Below are 14397 nucleotides of genomic sequence, written 5' to 3' on the forward strand. Positions count from 1 at the left end.
AGCCCCCAAACCGGCCAGTGGCTTGCATTATCCCTTGGCACTGTTGGCTGAGCTCACCTATAGGAAGGTTAGTAATACAGACTACGGCCCATTGTGCTCACTCTGGTGCCTGGCCTTCGCCTATGGGAGATGAAGTGGACCAAGGTTTACTGACCCCAGATACCCCTCTGCCATGTGCAGGCATCCATCTACCCTGTACAACTGAGGTATCTAGATCTCCTGTGGACCTGAGCCTATAGGAACCTGCCTGAGCACAAGCCTTTGCTCAGCTGGCCAGGACTTGTTCCTCAGGCTGTATTTTGCCCACCCCTCTGCTCTCAGAGGCTCTACAGCTGAGTTAGGCCTGAGTGACCATGGCTATCTGCCCAGGGACCCAGGATACATCCATCTGTCCATCTGTGCCTCACTCAAACCAGGCCTAGTCCCCAAGGCTGGCGTCCGTCCTGTCCCCCTGGCATGGTCAGCAGCCTTGGTTGAGAGCCTAGCTCATCTAGATGGTAGCAGGGGCTCTAGGAGGTGGTGGGTGAGGTTAACCATAGTGCCCTGACATACCTCTGATTCTTCGCTCAGGGAGAGCCAGGCTTCCGAGGACCCCCGGTGAGTAGTGCCCTTCTGTTACATTGAGGTCATGGCCCATAGTTTGTGGCAACAGCAGCATTGAAACACGTGGGGGGGTCAGCCGGGCGGTGGTGGTGCATGCCTTCAATCCCAGCATTCGGGAGGCAGAGGCAGGTGGATCTCAGTGAGTTAATGGCCAGCCTGGTCTGCAGAGCAAGTTCCAGGACAGCCAAGGCTATTCAGAGAAACCAAAACACAACAACAACAACACCATGGTTGTGCCAGGTGGCAACAGGCAGTTTCTCCAAGATGGCAGCCTTGGTCCTGTCCTGGGGTGGCCCCTCTCTCTTTACTAGGAGGCTCCACCCACCTTTCAACTCATTATTTTTTTTCTTTAGGGTCCTTATGGGCGACCTGGACACAAGGGAGAAATCGGCTTCCCCGGACGGCCGGTGAGGATTTGGTGGCCTTACAAGTGGGTGGGGAGCACCTGGGGCCTTGGAGAACATGGACAGCTGCCCCTCTTGCCCTTCCCCAGGGTGCAGCTATCACACCTACATGACCCATGTCTTAATATGTATCAGCGATGTACCTGGCTAAGAGTACACTTCGTCTGCCAGCCCATAGGGGTCCATGGGCAAAGAGGGGGCTCTGACTGTGTCCTAGCTTCCGGACAAGAACTGCCTGGGGCTGGACTGTGCGGGCTCAAGCATGGGAAGGATGGGGCTGTGAACAGGCTGTCCGGTGTCTAACAAACCCTGCTACTCTATCCTGCCCAGGGTCGCCCCGGAACTAATGGATTAAAGGGAGAGAAAGGGGAGCCTGGAGATGCCAGCCTCGGGTTCAGCATGAGAGTAAGTGTCCTGTACTGGTGAATGGGTGGCATGGAACACCAGGGAAGAGGAATGCCTAGGCCAGGGCCCCTCGGCTCACCTATCGAGCCGTTTCCGATGGCGGGTGACGTGACCAGGCGTGTCAGTCCTGACAGGCACACTCACATAAATACTCACATATATGTGTGGGCATACTCAACTACATACACATGCATAAACATATCTGCATATTCCTATACCCAGAACCTAATGGGGCTTTAGGGCATCCCTTCCGGGTCCATCAACTTTGTCTCATGGCATCGCTTGCCTCTTTTTACTGAAGGCAGCCCCCCCCCCAGAGACCCAGGGACTCCCCAGAATGGTCACATCTTGCCTGTGACTGCTGCCTCTCACCTGCTTTGCCCAGGGCAGAGATGGGCATGAGAATCCAGACATAAGCACTTCAGAGAGTTCGCACTCCTGATGGTCATTGCTGCTGTTGGTTTCTTGTCAGCTGCTTCCTCTGTGGGCTAGCACCTACTAATGCCATGCAAAATCAAGAGCTAACCGGGGTGTTTGAGGAGCAGAGCTTCAGGACTGGCACAGTCACAGGCCAATCAAATCCATTCCAGTGGGGAAGGAATGGCTCTTGGATTTTAACCTCGGTTATGATTTTTAAAATCAGGTTAAATACTGTTTTCCTTTCGAGGAATATATATCCCTTAATCTGAGGTGCCTGCTAGTACACAGATACCAGCCCCTTCCCAACCCTACCCCCACCCCCTGCCACACACATACACCCCCCCACACACACATACACACAGGGGAGGGCAGGCCATGGGAGGTGCCCTAGGAAGAGGAAGAAGCCCATCTCGTGCCCTACCTGGGTCCTCAGGGCTTTCACAGAGGCAGCTCATGGCTGTCAGAACTTGGGCCAGGCTGTTCCTTTCTTTGAATAAGTGAAAATGCGACCTAGCCTCGGGTTTGCAGCTAGTGATCTCAGGAGGAGCATGACTACCTGTACAGCAGCTATTCACAGCCTATGTGGCCCTGTGTGGCTCAAGAGCCCCCTGGGCAGGAAACAGGCAGGCCCAGTTGGCAGGCACATGGGCCAGAGTCAGAAATGCATTGTTGGCTTTTACATCACCAGACATATTCAGCTTTCTGATTCAACTGCTTTTCAGCCCATGTCTGCTTCCCTAGCTTGTACTGGTAGCTCAGCTGTGACCTTGGCTAACCAGAGCTTTCTGTCCCTTCACAGGGAATGCCTGGGCCCCCTGGGCCTCCGGGACCCCCCGGCCCTCCTGGGATGCCCATCTATGACAGCAATGTAAGTGGTCAGAGCCTCGTGCTGTACAGGCTTCTCTCTCATCAGTGGCCTCGGGACCCTTCCTGGGTGTCTCTGGGAGGGGTCTGTCGGGGAAGCTGTTCCTGGGACCAATGGGTGAGCAGTAAGTTCACACTGGAGTAGCTCTGGGGCTTGGAGAAAACCTCAAGCTGGAAAGACTCAGGTCCCTGACCCCGGGGGCTGGGGGCATTTCAGTTTTACCAGACTTAGCAAGGGAAGAGGTGACCTATGAGGGCAGCTCACTGTGACTAGGATTCTTGATACAGACCCTGTCTCCCACCTCCACCCCTTCAGAGCTCCCAACAGTGCTGGTTTGGCTCTGGGGAGGGGCCCTGGGACTTCTTGCCTTGGGAACCCTGGTAGTCTTCGCTTTCTAGAGCACCATCCCTCAGCACACACTCCCCCTACCCCCATGCTTGTTCTTTGTAGGCATTTGTGGAGTCTGGCCGACCTGGACTACCAGGACAGCAAGGTGAGAGCTCAGGGCTCACAGCACATGCAGAGGTTTGGGGCTCTGGGAGGAAGATGGCAGTGGGATATAGTAACATCAAACCGGTTAGGAAAAATGAAGGTGTGAGACTCAAGTCTCTGCTAGCTCTGGGTATCTTGTTCCTGAGTACCTCTTAGCTAGGTCCATGCCTGCAACTGGACCCTACCCCTAAGGTCACACACCTCTGGCGTGGCTATCCAAGGGGGCCTGACTGGAAGCATTGGTGCCGGGACGACCACCCAAGATTTCTCAAAGCAGATGCAGGAAGAGCCCCACCCACCTTTGCTCCTCATGAGCTCTGATTCAGTCTATGCTCCCCCTCCCCTTTCCATCTGCAGCCTTTCTGGTCTAAGCCCACCATGTGCACACCAGTGCCAGGACTGGGGACATTAGTGGGAGGGGCTTTCCCTGACAGCTTTGGGGTCTCTTCCTCCAGGTGCGCAGGGGCCTTCAGGACCAAAGGGTGACAAAGGAGATGTGGGCCCACCTGGGCCACCAGGTGAGCATGCTCTGCACTGTCCAGGCTGAGGGTTGTTGCCTGTAGCCGGCTCCGGAGTTAGGCACCAGAGCCCTCGAGGTGCTGGCCACCCACTACACCATGGTTGCTGGCCAACCAACCGTTTGGAGAGACAGTGTTTTCTCAGCTCACAAGTCCTGATAAGACTTGGATCTAGGGACATTAGCCATCCTTTCAGCTTGGGGGGCCAGGGCCTAGAAGGGCAAAGGGAAGAACAGCTTAATGGGATGTCCCCATCACCCCAGTCACTGATAGACACCAGTGGGGCTGTTCTTCCCAGTGAGCAGTGAGCGGCCCCTGCCAGCTCCCATGTTGGTCTGACCCACCTCCACCAAGGCCATCTGGGAAAGCAAGATAAAAGTTGAGAAGCCGCCTGTGAGACGGAGGAAGGACCAGCAGGGAAGAGAGCTGAGGCCTCTCCCTAGACCACAAAAGCATCAGTGTGTTTATGTGCTAGTGGGGTCCCTGCTCATTGTCGCCCAGGCCTGCCGAAGTAAGAGCAAACACCAGCCCCAGGTTCTGCCCGCCAGCAGCACTCAAGAGTGTGTGGCATTACAAGGAAGACACAGGCACTTGAACAGAGAACCAGTCAGAGATGGAGAAAGAAGATCTGGTTCCTACCCAGGCCTCCTGGGAAGTGGTTACCAGGCTAGGAATAAGCCTTAGAGAATACATAATAAGCCTAGAGAATCCCAGAGCTAAAAGGAAAGAGAATCATCTCAGACAGTAGAGGGCAGACTGGATAAATCCTGGGACACAGGTGTTCAGAGTACTAGGGGACACCACAGCCCCAGGACAGCAAGGGTAGGCTGTGAGAGGCCAGCTCAGCACTTAGCCAGTGGAAGATAGCACAGAAAGATAGCAGAAGGCAGACTCAGCGATATTCTAGTATGCTTGTTGCTGGAGAACCAAACAGAAACAGCAGTTGAGAGCAAAACAGCCCAGAGTTTCCAAAGCTAAGGGAAGATTTCCAGTGCTTCCTATAGTCAAAAGATGCACAAGAAAACTGGCGGAAGTGAAGAAAACCGGAAGTCCCCGAGTGTTTCAGGATGTTTCCCATCAGAATTCACATAGGATCCCGCAGGCACAGAGGGTGGTCTAAGCGGCAGAGAGCCTGGCGTGCAGCGTGAGCCTCCTGGGAGAGACAAGCAGTCCCAGAAAGGGCGGGGGGGGGGGGGTAGGCAACAGCGGATCAACATGGCAGGAAGAATGCAGGCTGCAGGGCCACAGGCCCAGACTCTCTGAAGCACAGTCTGTCTCTGATGTTTTTGGCTGAGGTCAAGGGTTTAGATGAACTCGAAAGAAAGCTAAAACCAAGAATGTGCAGCTGGATGCCTGATGGACAGATAAATGATACACAAAAATACGGAAGAAGGCTTGACGCAAATCATGACGAGGAGGGAGAAGGAAGACAGAGCAGGGATATATAGGAAACGGAGAACACACTAAATTTAAACACAGGTTTTCAGCAGCTGAGCATGGGTGCTTCTGTTGGCTGTTGGGACGGGAGTGGACTGGCTGCCCAGACACAAGAGAGATCCCTTTCTTAGGACAGGGGTAAGCTAGGGGATGGAGATGGAGGGAATTGTCTGGGGAGAAGGGACTAGCAATGGCCAGCAGGGTATGCATGTATCTCTGCGTCTGTGATCAAGTGCATCTTAGGAAATGTAGCTGGGAATAGAAAAGCCCTCACCTTGCTGAAAGTCAATCTGCCAGGACGATCCAGTAACTGAACCCGAGCGCCTACAATAGCAGAGCCTCGGGAGCTCGAGGAAAGCTGACAGAAGTAAAAAGAAAACCCTGCTGTCATCTGAGAAATTTAACCTAGAGACAGAAGGGCTCCGCAGCCACCGATGCTTGTCTGCCTCATCTCTGGCCACGTGCCAGCCTCGGAGACCACTCCCTGCAGGCAGAAGCAGGTTCTGCAGGTTTAGGGGGATGGCAGGCTTGTGAAAGTGGAAATCCTTGCACTGGGGGACCGCCCCAGCAGCAGCGCTGGTCCAGGCAGCTCGTATATCAAAGAAGCAAAAGAGTCTGAGGAAGCCTGCGATGGTGAGGGTAGCAGAGCATCTCCTAGAAGCCCGAATAGCTGGGTCCCTCTAAGCCTGCACTGGGCTGGGTCACCCTTGCTTATAGGCCACGGGGTCACATAGACCGTGGCCCAGTTCTACAGAAGTTCTAGGATAGGGGCTGGAGCTTAGGTCCTACTAGGGATCACTGTCACCTTCAATCCCAGGTGATACATCTGTAAGGTGGCTGGGCCACGGGGGCCACGGAGTCAGTGCTCAGGACCATCTCGCATAACAGCAAAGGGCCTCCGAGCACTGTCATTCCATAAGGCAGGGGCTTCCAGGAGGGCGGCCACAGGAAAAAGTGACCCAAGGTTGCTTTCCCTGAAAAACGGGTTAACCCTTTGTTCACAAAATTACAGCTTCCAGTGGACTTTCTGTGCCTCCAGCCCATGGTACCAGAAAGCAAACATCACATTTGATGAAAACAGGAAGACACTCTAGGGACAGAGATAAATGAAGTTATGTTTTATTTATGTATGAAATAACAAAGATCAAAAAAAGAGAGAGAGAGAGAGAGAGAGAGAGAGAGAGAGAGAGAGAGAGAAAAGCCCAAAGATCAAGTTCATTCTTTGAAGATGCCAAAACATCTCCCCACCTCTGTAAACTGACAGAAACATCAAGGGAATGGCTCAGAGGAGGGGCCCCGGGCCTTGATGAGCTATGCCTGATGGGAACAGGCTTCTTGAAGCAAGGGGCTTAGGGGAAGAAGCCAACTTACACAGATATCAAGTCTTTAATGCACCCCTTGCCCCCCCCAGAAGGATCTGTGGGGTGACTGTCAGAACGAGTGAGCACCTCTCTCCAGGCCACTGGATAGAGAGCAATCAGAAAAGCCAACGGCCAGTCATAAACATTTACAAAGGCAACTCTGAAAAAACAAAATGACCAAAACATTAAAACCAAACCAAACCCATTAGCCAGGGGTTGGTTTAAGAAAATGTGTGGTCCTTACACGAATCAGTAAAGGCAGGCGGGGGAGGGGAGGGGAGTAAAAATGTATAGTCAATACTGTCTGTACAAACCGTCCCCCCACAACCCACCTTCCCGCTCTGCAGGGCAGTTCCCCGTTGACCTCTTCCACCTGGGAGCGGAATTGAAGGTGCGTGAGGTTGTTGGTGAAGCTGGGGGAAAGTGGGTGTCCCAAAGAGGTAGCTGGCGCCTTTGTCCCTGGCGACAAGTGTCTAATGACATTCAGCCAAGCCGCGTTTTTGGGTTTTTTTTGTTTTTGTTTTTGTTTCCTTCTCCTTCTGGTTCCATGAGGAACTCCAGCTTTGTGGTAGTGTCCTTCCCTCTGGACGCTCACTGCCCTTGACTGTGCGGGTGGAGCTGATAGAACAGGAGGTGGGGGCCGAGCTGGAGCTGGGAGGGCAAGCCCTGGGGACCAAGGACGTGCCTGTGACTCGTATTGTCCCCACCTGGCTCAGATAACCATTTCCACCTGTAGGGGGACAAGGGGGACCGAGGGGACGCCGGACAGAAAGGAGAGCGGGGAGAACCTGGCGCTGCCGGTGGAGGATTCTTCAGCTCAAGTGTACCTGGCCCACCCGGGCCCCCTGGCCCGCCTGGTTACCCCGGGATTCCGGTAAGCCTGAGCCGCAGGCCTCCTGCAGGTGTCCCACACGCTGTGGGCTTGAGCACGGTCAGGTGACACAGTATGGCTGGTTGTAGACCTCGAAAGACTCAGGCCAAACCCTGCCAGCTCAAGCTGCCTGAGACCCCACATTTATTGGCTCCCCTGTGGGCAATGAAGCTGGGTGGGCACACGGGCCAGGGTTGCCCCATTTGGGCCTTGTGACTGCTCTCCTGCTGCCACCATCTGCCCTAGTCCCCTAGCTTTGAGCAGCGCTGAGCAGATTCCAGGGTTGTGGCGTCACATCTGCCCTGAGGACTCAAGGGAACCATGGGCCTAGCTTCTGCTAGGAACACTGGGAGGCCCTGGGGCTGTTCCTCTGTCCTGGGAACACCTTCGCAGCCTTAAGGGGCCCAGGGTTAGACAGGGCTGCACAGGTCTCATAGGCTACTTCTACCTCTGGGGCTGTGAGCAGGTAAGTCCCAGCCTAGGGCATGGAGGGGTTCATGAGGGGATTCCTTGTTGTGCCTAGGGTCTGAAGGGAGAGAGCATCCGGGGCCCACCAGGCCCTCCTGGCCCTCAGGGACCTCCTGGCATTGGCTATGAGGGGCGCCAGGGCCCCCCAGGCCCCCCAGGACCTCCAGGACCCCCCTCATTCCCTGGCCCTCATAGACAGAGTAAGTATGTGGAGAAGGGTGAATGGGCTTGGGTCCCTAAGGGCTGCTCATATGGCCAGGAGTTCTCAGCTTGATCTCTCTCATAGCTGTCAGTGTTCCTGGTCCTCCGGGCCCACCCGGCCCCCCAGGGCCCCCGGGAGCCATGGGCGCCTCTGCTGGGGTAAGTGTCCAGTTGGCCAAGGTCTGAGAATCTGGAGGAGGGGTGGGGAGGCAGATGGCATGCCAGAAAGCCCTTAACATCAGTCCACTGGGGGCAGAGACCAGAGTCTGTGGGAACATGGGGTCCCTAAGATGCTCACTTCTTCAACCTCCAGTCCTCCCTCTTGGGGACAGCCTGAAGGTGGCCTACTCAGGGCCATCCTCTGACCTCCCAAATCCTGGGGCCTCCGAGGGTCTCTGGACAGTAGGTCCCACACTGGGCTTGGGTTGGGGTTCCAGCAGGTGAGGATCTGGGCCACCTACCAGACCATGCTGGACAAGGTGCGTGAGGTGCCCGAGGGCTGGCTCATCTTTGTGGCCGAGAGGGAAGAGCTCTACGTACGCGTTAGAAATGGCTTCCGGAAGGTGCTGGTGAGTTCACAGGGACCCTCCCTCTAATATCCACACCAAGGGGGCGGGGCAAGGATTTCTAGTAGTGTGTTCCTCTGCACTTTTAGGGTTAGCAGTAAATGAATGTTCATTACCTACTTGCATTGATTGTTGCTGAGACCAAACACCCAACAAGAGGTGCCTCAAGGGAACGTGGGGTTTACTTACCTTGGTTCGTAGTTTGGGGTACGGTCCGTAGTTGCAGGAATGCCAGGCAACCGGTGACATCGCCCCCGTTGTCAGGAAGCAGCAAGCAGACAGGAAGTGGGGCTGGGCTCTAAGGTCTAAGACATACTTCCTCCAGCGAGTCTCTCCCTCTGAAGGCACCACAACCTTTCCAAACGGCATGGCCAACTGGGGGCCAAATGTTCAAACAGATAGCCCTAGGGGGACATTCCCCAGTCCGCCCACAGCAATATAACATGAGGTGTGGTCCCGACACTAGCCCCCATTGGCTCATGGCCCATGTTCTTGAGCTGTCCTGGGGGGCGGGGGCGGGGGGCACGTGTAATGGGGCGAAGCATCAGGGCTCATATGCTCTGTGTCCCAGCACTGCACTGTATAAACACCACTGTGGGCCTGGCCGGATGGCTCAGTGGGTGCAGGCATGTGCCGCGCACACTTGTCCACAGCGTGAGTTTGGTTTCCAGAACCCACAGAATGTGGGGGGAGAGACCCAACTTGTCAGAGTTGTCTTTCAGCCTCCACATACACACCGTGGTATGTGCCCATGGATACTATCCATACACACACACACACACACACACACACACACACTAATTAAAAAATGCCACTATGGTGAATTTAGCCCTGGTAGGATGCCCCAAGATGCTTGATGGCTGCTGGGTACCAGCTTTAGGGTTCTGGGCCTATGGGCCTGGCAGGCCTGACCTCCAGTGCCTTCCAGACCCCCAGCCCTTCTCCCTGGCCTAGAAGAGTCCATGGTGTCAGCAGTAGGTCTAACCACTGTTCGCTTGGTGCCACAGGGCAGGGTGTGGTCCCATCCCCTCTTTCAGAGGGAGGGGCCGTGGGAAGAGGGTGACGGGGGAGGGGCCTGGCCCTGAAGGATGTAACCCCCTGCTGTTGCCTTTCAGCTGGAGGCCCGGACCGCACTCCCAGATGGCACGGTAAGCATCCTCCCTCCATACAGCTGTCAGAGGTTAGCGTGGGGAACAGCCCAGGAGGGCCAGGCAGGACTGGAGTCGACCCCCCCCCGGCTCCTCATTGTTACTTGAAGTCCAGGACCTAACTCTGTGTGGCTGGCTGATGAGTTCTGTGCGGTGCAAAGACCGATCCACAGTCGGCACTGCTTTCATTTTGGAATGAGGGGATTTGTTAAGTATACAACAAACCAAAGTAAAAGAATAAGTAACAGAGGACAGACAGATAAAGGGTCATCAAGTTGGGTACTCCAAATGCTTGGCAGAAACTGGCTGGGCAATCGGCTGGAGTTCCCGGTTGAGCTTTCTCCCCATGGCTGAGCTTATGCCTGAACTTCCCACAGCTGATGGTCCAGCTTCTCGTTCCCACGGCGGGCATGTTTATGCCGTGGGATAAACAATGGTCACGTTGGATGGAAATGGTCCACCTTCTAGCTGTGCCCAAGGGCACTCCGGGGCTGTTCTGTCGTTTTCTTCCCTCCGTGCCACACACTTCACTAACCCATCTCCAGACGACGGACCTTGGAGGATACTTGGGGACAAACGTACTTGGATGTGAAATAGGGGGGAGGAGACCACTTCAGAGCCAGGCTTTCCGTGAGCCCAAATGACATGTGACAATTGACTAAGACAATGCAGGAGTGGCCTTCGCTTCAACAGCAGCCAGGAACCCTAAAGAGGCTGTGAGGAGCCAAGACTCTCTTCTAAGCTCCCACCTGGCTCGTGCCTGAACCCCAGAGCTCAGGGTACAGCTCTCTTCTCATCAGCTCAGGCCCGGCCCTATCCCGCCTGAGCGCACCGAGTAGGCCCAGGAAGGGACTATCCCAGGTGGAGAGCTGCTCCAGGCTCTTGTGCACTTCTGTTCTCAGGGCAACGAGGTCGCTGCCCTGCAGCCCCCACTAGTGCAGCTTCACGAGGGCAGTCCGTATACCCGGCGGGAACACTCCTACTCCACGGCGCGGCCCTGGCGGGCAGATGCCATTTTGGCCAACCCACCACGGCTGCCAGACCCGCAGCCTTACCCCGGGGTTCCGCACCACCACGGCTCCTACGTGTACCTGCCGCCCGTCCACCCCACCATCTTGCCTGCCCACAATCACCAGGACTTCCAGCCAGTGGTGAGTGTCCAGGATTGAGCAGTACGTGTCCACCCAGCCCCAGTCCTGGCAGGACAGAGGGAATCACCCCAGAGCTGCCGGGGAGTGTGCTGTGGACGGGGATCTCTGGGGAGGTTTCTGACTGATACGGACTGTTCATCATTCAGGCCGGGGACTTGCCTTCTCTCTGGTGGTGAAATCACACTTAGGAGCCAGGCTCCGTTAGTTCATCCTTAATGTGACAGAGAAGAGAGCACTGGATTGGGGCATGCGCTGTGCTGCTACCCTACACAGGAGGATGGGGCAACCAAAGACAGGCAGCTGCTCTGCAGCCAGGGTTGGGCAGGCTGGGCTGGACCCTGTCTCTGCTTGCAGGAAAGAGTATCAGGGGCCATCTTAGGGGGCTGCTAGAACCACAGTGCCTGAGACTCGCCTCTGATGCCCTGGGCTGACGGGCTTGAAGGTTGCCGCTGAAGTTACTGGTATCAGCCCTCAGTGGGCCTCTGCGTGTGTCCTGCAGAGATGCAGCCTAGAGGCTAGAACGTTACACGGGACACTGCCTAATGGTGTGATCATATGTGACCTTTCCGGCAGCTCCACCTGGTGGCACTGAACAGCCCGCTGTCGGGTGGCATGCGTGGCATCCGCGGCGCCGACTTCCAGTGCTTCCAGCAGGCCCGAGCCGTGAGGCTCTCTGGCACCTACCGTGCCTTCCTCTCCTCCAGGCTGCAGGATCTCTATAGCATTGTTCGCCGTGCTGACCGTGGGTCGGTGCCCATCGTCAACCTGAAGGTAGGTGGAGCCTGTCCTGAGGGTCCTGAGAGGCCAAAAGTATGTCCCAGATGTACCCACGCCCTGGGCTCAACAGCAGGGCTTAAGATGGCCCCAGCTTTCCCCACATGGCCTCCCTTATCCCAGAAACCCCCTGGCTCTGTCTGGTTCCTGTCCCAGGGATGTTTCTAAAGGTTCCTATGATGCTGCCCACATAGCCCAAAGTGGCCTGGAACCATTTCTGTGTGCCACCTACCCTGGCCCCTCTACTGCAGGCCCTGGGTCATTCTGATGAAAAGAGCTGGCATATTTCCCAGAACCAATGGTGCGGACTTACAGATCCCAGGGTCTCAGGCTTGGGAGGGTACCTACAGGTTTCATCCACTGTGACAGTGGAGAAGGCACTCTCTGGGCCTCAAGCCAGTGTGTTCCTTGATATCTTGTGATCTCCCCGATGTTCACTCCTCTGACCTGATGTGATAGATGACTGAAGTCCCTGCTGTGTCTCCTGTAGGACGAGGTGCTGTCTCCCAGTTGGGATGCCCTGTTTTCTGGCACCCAGGGTCAACTGCAGCCTGGGGCCCGCATCTTCTCTTTTGACGGCAGAGATGTCCTGAGACACCCGGCCTGGTAGGTCCCCCTGCATTAGATGTGGCAAGACCTCAATCTCTAGACTGACACGGTCTATGCATAAAACCACAGAACCTAGAACATGAGAATGGATGGTCACAGTATGTTTAAGCACAGGGCAGTCAGCACCCTCCAAACCATAGCAGATTTGCTCGTCGCCTGTGGCTACCTAACTCAACTGCTCAGCCATGTGAATGCATCAGAAAAGTACAAATCCTGCAAGGTAGCTCCTGGCATAGCCCTTGGTTGCAGAATGCATCTGAAAAGTTGACTGACCATCGGCTAGACTGTCCTCAGAATGGCGTCATACCCAGTGTCTCTGCACTTGGCAGCTGAGACACCTGTCCTAGCGACCCTGCGCCCTGAAGAATGGCCTGAGGAGCTCGGCAAATGTGTCCCTGGGCAGTACTCGGGTCCCGACCATCTACTTTCCCCAAGAGGCACCCATGAGGGCCCTTCGGCCCCTTCATAGCTGCAGACCTGAATGACTAATCCCTGGCAAGAGAGCTTACTCCTAGCACTTACCAAGCAAGGCTTCCAGAAGCCAGCTCTAGTCAGCGGGGGGAAAGGCCAGCCCAGAGATCCCCTTCCTCTGCAGGGATGTACACCTGAGAGGTGGGCCTAGGTCCTGTAAATCACAGGGGCCTTTCACTGTCCCACTCTCCTACTGTTCCCAAAGACAGCAGCTGGCCTCCATCTTCTCTGCCCTAGAGGTATGGAGGCAGCTGACAGTCTATCTGCCTTGCAGGCCTCAGAAGAGTGTATGGCATGGCTCAGACCCCAGCGGGCGCAGGCTGATGGAGAGCTACTGTGAGACGTGGCGGACGGAAGCGACCGGGGCCACGGGTCAAGCCTCCTCACTGCTCTCAGGCAGGCTCCTGGAACAGAAAGCTGCGAGCTGCCAGAACACCTACATCGTCCTGTGCATTGAGAATAGCTTCATGACTTCTTTCTCTAAGTAGGGCCTCTGCCAGCTGGAATGGTGGACAGAGGTGGTGCAAAGGTTGGACACAGTGCAGGAAACATCTAGCCAGCGCCCGGGGCCTGGCTGGGATACGCTCCTGTATAGTTCACGTTTTTATGTAATCCTCAAGAAATAAAAGGAAGCCAAAGAGTATATTTTTTTAAACATTTAAAATAGACTTCCTGCCCTTCCTCTCCCGCTAGAACTGGCCGGCCTGTGTCACGGTTCATTCCTCCGTGCTTGGTAGGGCTTCCTGGTGAAGCCGGACCATAGCTGTTGTCTCAGCAGGAGGCCAACCTAGAGTTGTTGCCTAAGACCCGCAGACTTTCTCTAGCCTGCCATCTTTCTGGAAACAGACCCTTCATAGAGCAGTCACCTAGAGAGAGTGCTGGGAACAGATCCTGGGACAGCACAGGGCACTGGATTCTCCCCTCACCACCCTGGGGCTGTGCCAATAGCACAGGCAGGCACCTGCGCACCCAGATGGTAACTGGGACCGTCCAGGCTGAGCACTGGGAACCATCTCCCTGCCTCCCCCACTCTCCAGCAACACCGCTCGCTGCCAGAGCAGGTTTCCAACCTTCCCACTCAACTGTGACCCCAGATCAGACCGTTCCCTGTCACTGTCTGCAGAGGCCAGAAGTGTGGCCAGACTTAGCCTGTGTGCTCCTTTTGCCGAGGCCCAGACATGGCATGGGGCCCACCCTCAGGCTTGTCTCTCCGACTGGCTTCTCTGGTGACCGACCCATGAGATCCCAACCAAGCCTTGGTCCTTGCTGTGTCCTTGCTCGCCAGCCAGAAGTCCACGAATCTCACAGCAGCAGCACCAAGCACTCGTCCTAGGAGGGGACTTGTGTGCTCAGGGCCACAAGTGGCCAGTCATAGCCACTGTGCCTGCCTCAGGCTCTGTTGTCCAAGGATTGGGACAAATCCAGTGGGGCTAGTTCTGTAACAATGTGTGTGATATGAAGCCACTTCAAAGAGGCACCAAATAAAAATGACCTTTTATACAGACACTTGGTTTATAAGCTGCCTTCCCTGTTACAAAAAGGACAAGTCATCCGAAACGAGACCTGGGAGCTCCTGTCCATGCACTTCCCAGCTGGAGTCCTGCTAAGGGAGCACAGGTGAGCATGGAGACAG

The 14397-nt window shown here is 55.6% G+C and overlaps 1 protein-coding gene across 6 annotated transcripts in view; it reads left to right on the plus strand.

Annotated features, from left to right (window-relative positions):
- Positions 1-14270, plus strand: part of Col18a1 (collagen type XVIII alpha 1 chain) — a 99041-nt gene extending 84771 nt beyond the window's left edge. For 4 of the 6 annotated variants that reach the window (XM_060369304.1, XM_021630943.2, XM_060369303.1 and 1 more), the window contains 16 exons: positions 571-597; positions 957-1010; positions 1338-1412; positions 2632-2700; positions 3148-3190; positions 3645-3707; positions 6853-6896; positions 7242-7379; positions 7900-8044; positions 8131-8204; positions 8483-8614; positions 9727-9759; positions 10662-10910; positions 11484-11681; positions 12175-12290; positions 13039-14270. In XM_060369304.1, the coding sequence (XP_060225287.1) occupies positions 571-597; positions 957-1010; positions 1338-1412; positions 2632-2700; positions 3148-3190; positions 3645-3707; positions 6853-6896; positions 7242-7379; positions 7900-8044; positions 8131-8204; positions 8483-8614; positions 9727-9759; positions 10662-10910; positions 11484-11681; positions 12175-12290; positions 13039-13252 (1674 nt within the window). In that variant the 3' untranslated portion in view covers positions 13253-14270. The remainder of the gene's footprint in view (positions 1-570; positions 598-956; positions 1011-1337; positions 1413-2631; positions 2701-3147; positions 3191-3644; positions 3708-6852; positions 6897-7241; positions 7380-7899; positions 8045-8130; positions 8205-8482; positions 8615-9726; positions 9760-10661; positions 10911-11483; positions 11682-12174; positions 12291-13038) is intronic. The other 2 variants (XM_021630944.2, XM_021630946.2) reach the window with 1 other exon arrangement.
- The last annotated feature ends 127 nt before the right edge of the window (positions 14271-14397 follow it).

Source organism: Meriones unguiculatus, chromosome 16 (genome assembly GCF_030254825.1).
Source record: "Meriones unguiculatus strain TT.TT164.6M chromosome 16, Bangor_MerUng_6.1, whole genome shotgun sequence".
In the NCBI taxonomy this organism is placed as follows: Eukaryota; Metazoa; Chordata; class Mammalia; order Rodentia; family Muridae; genus Meriones; species Meriones unguiculatus.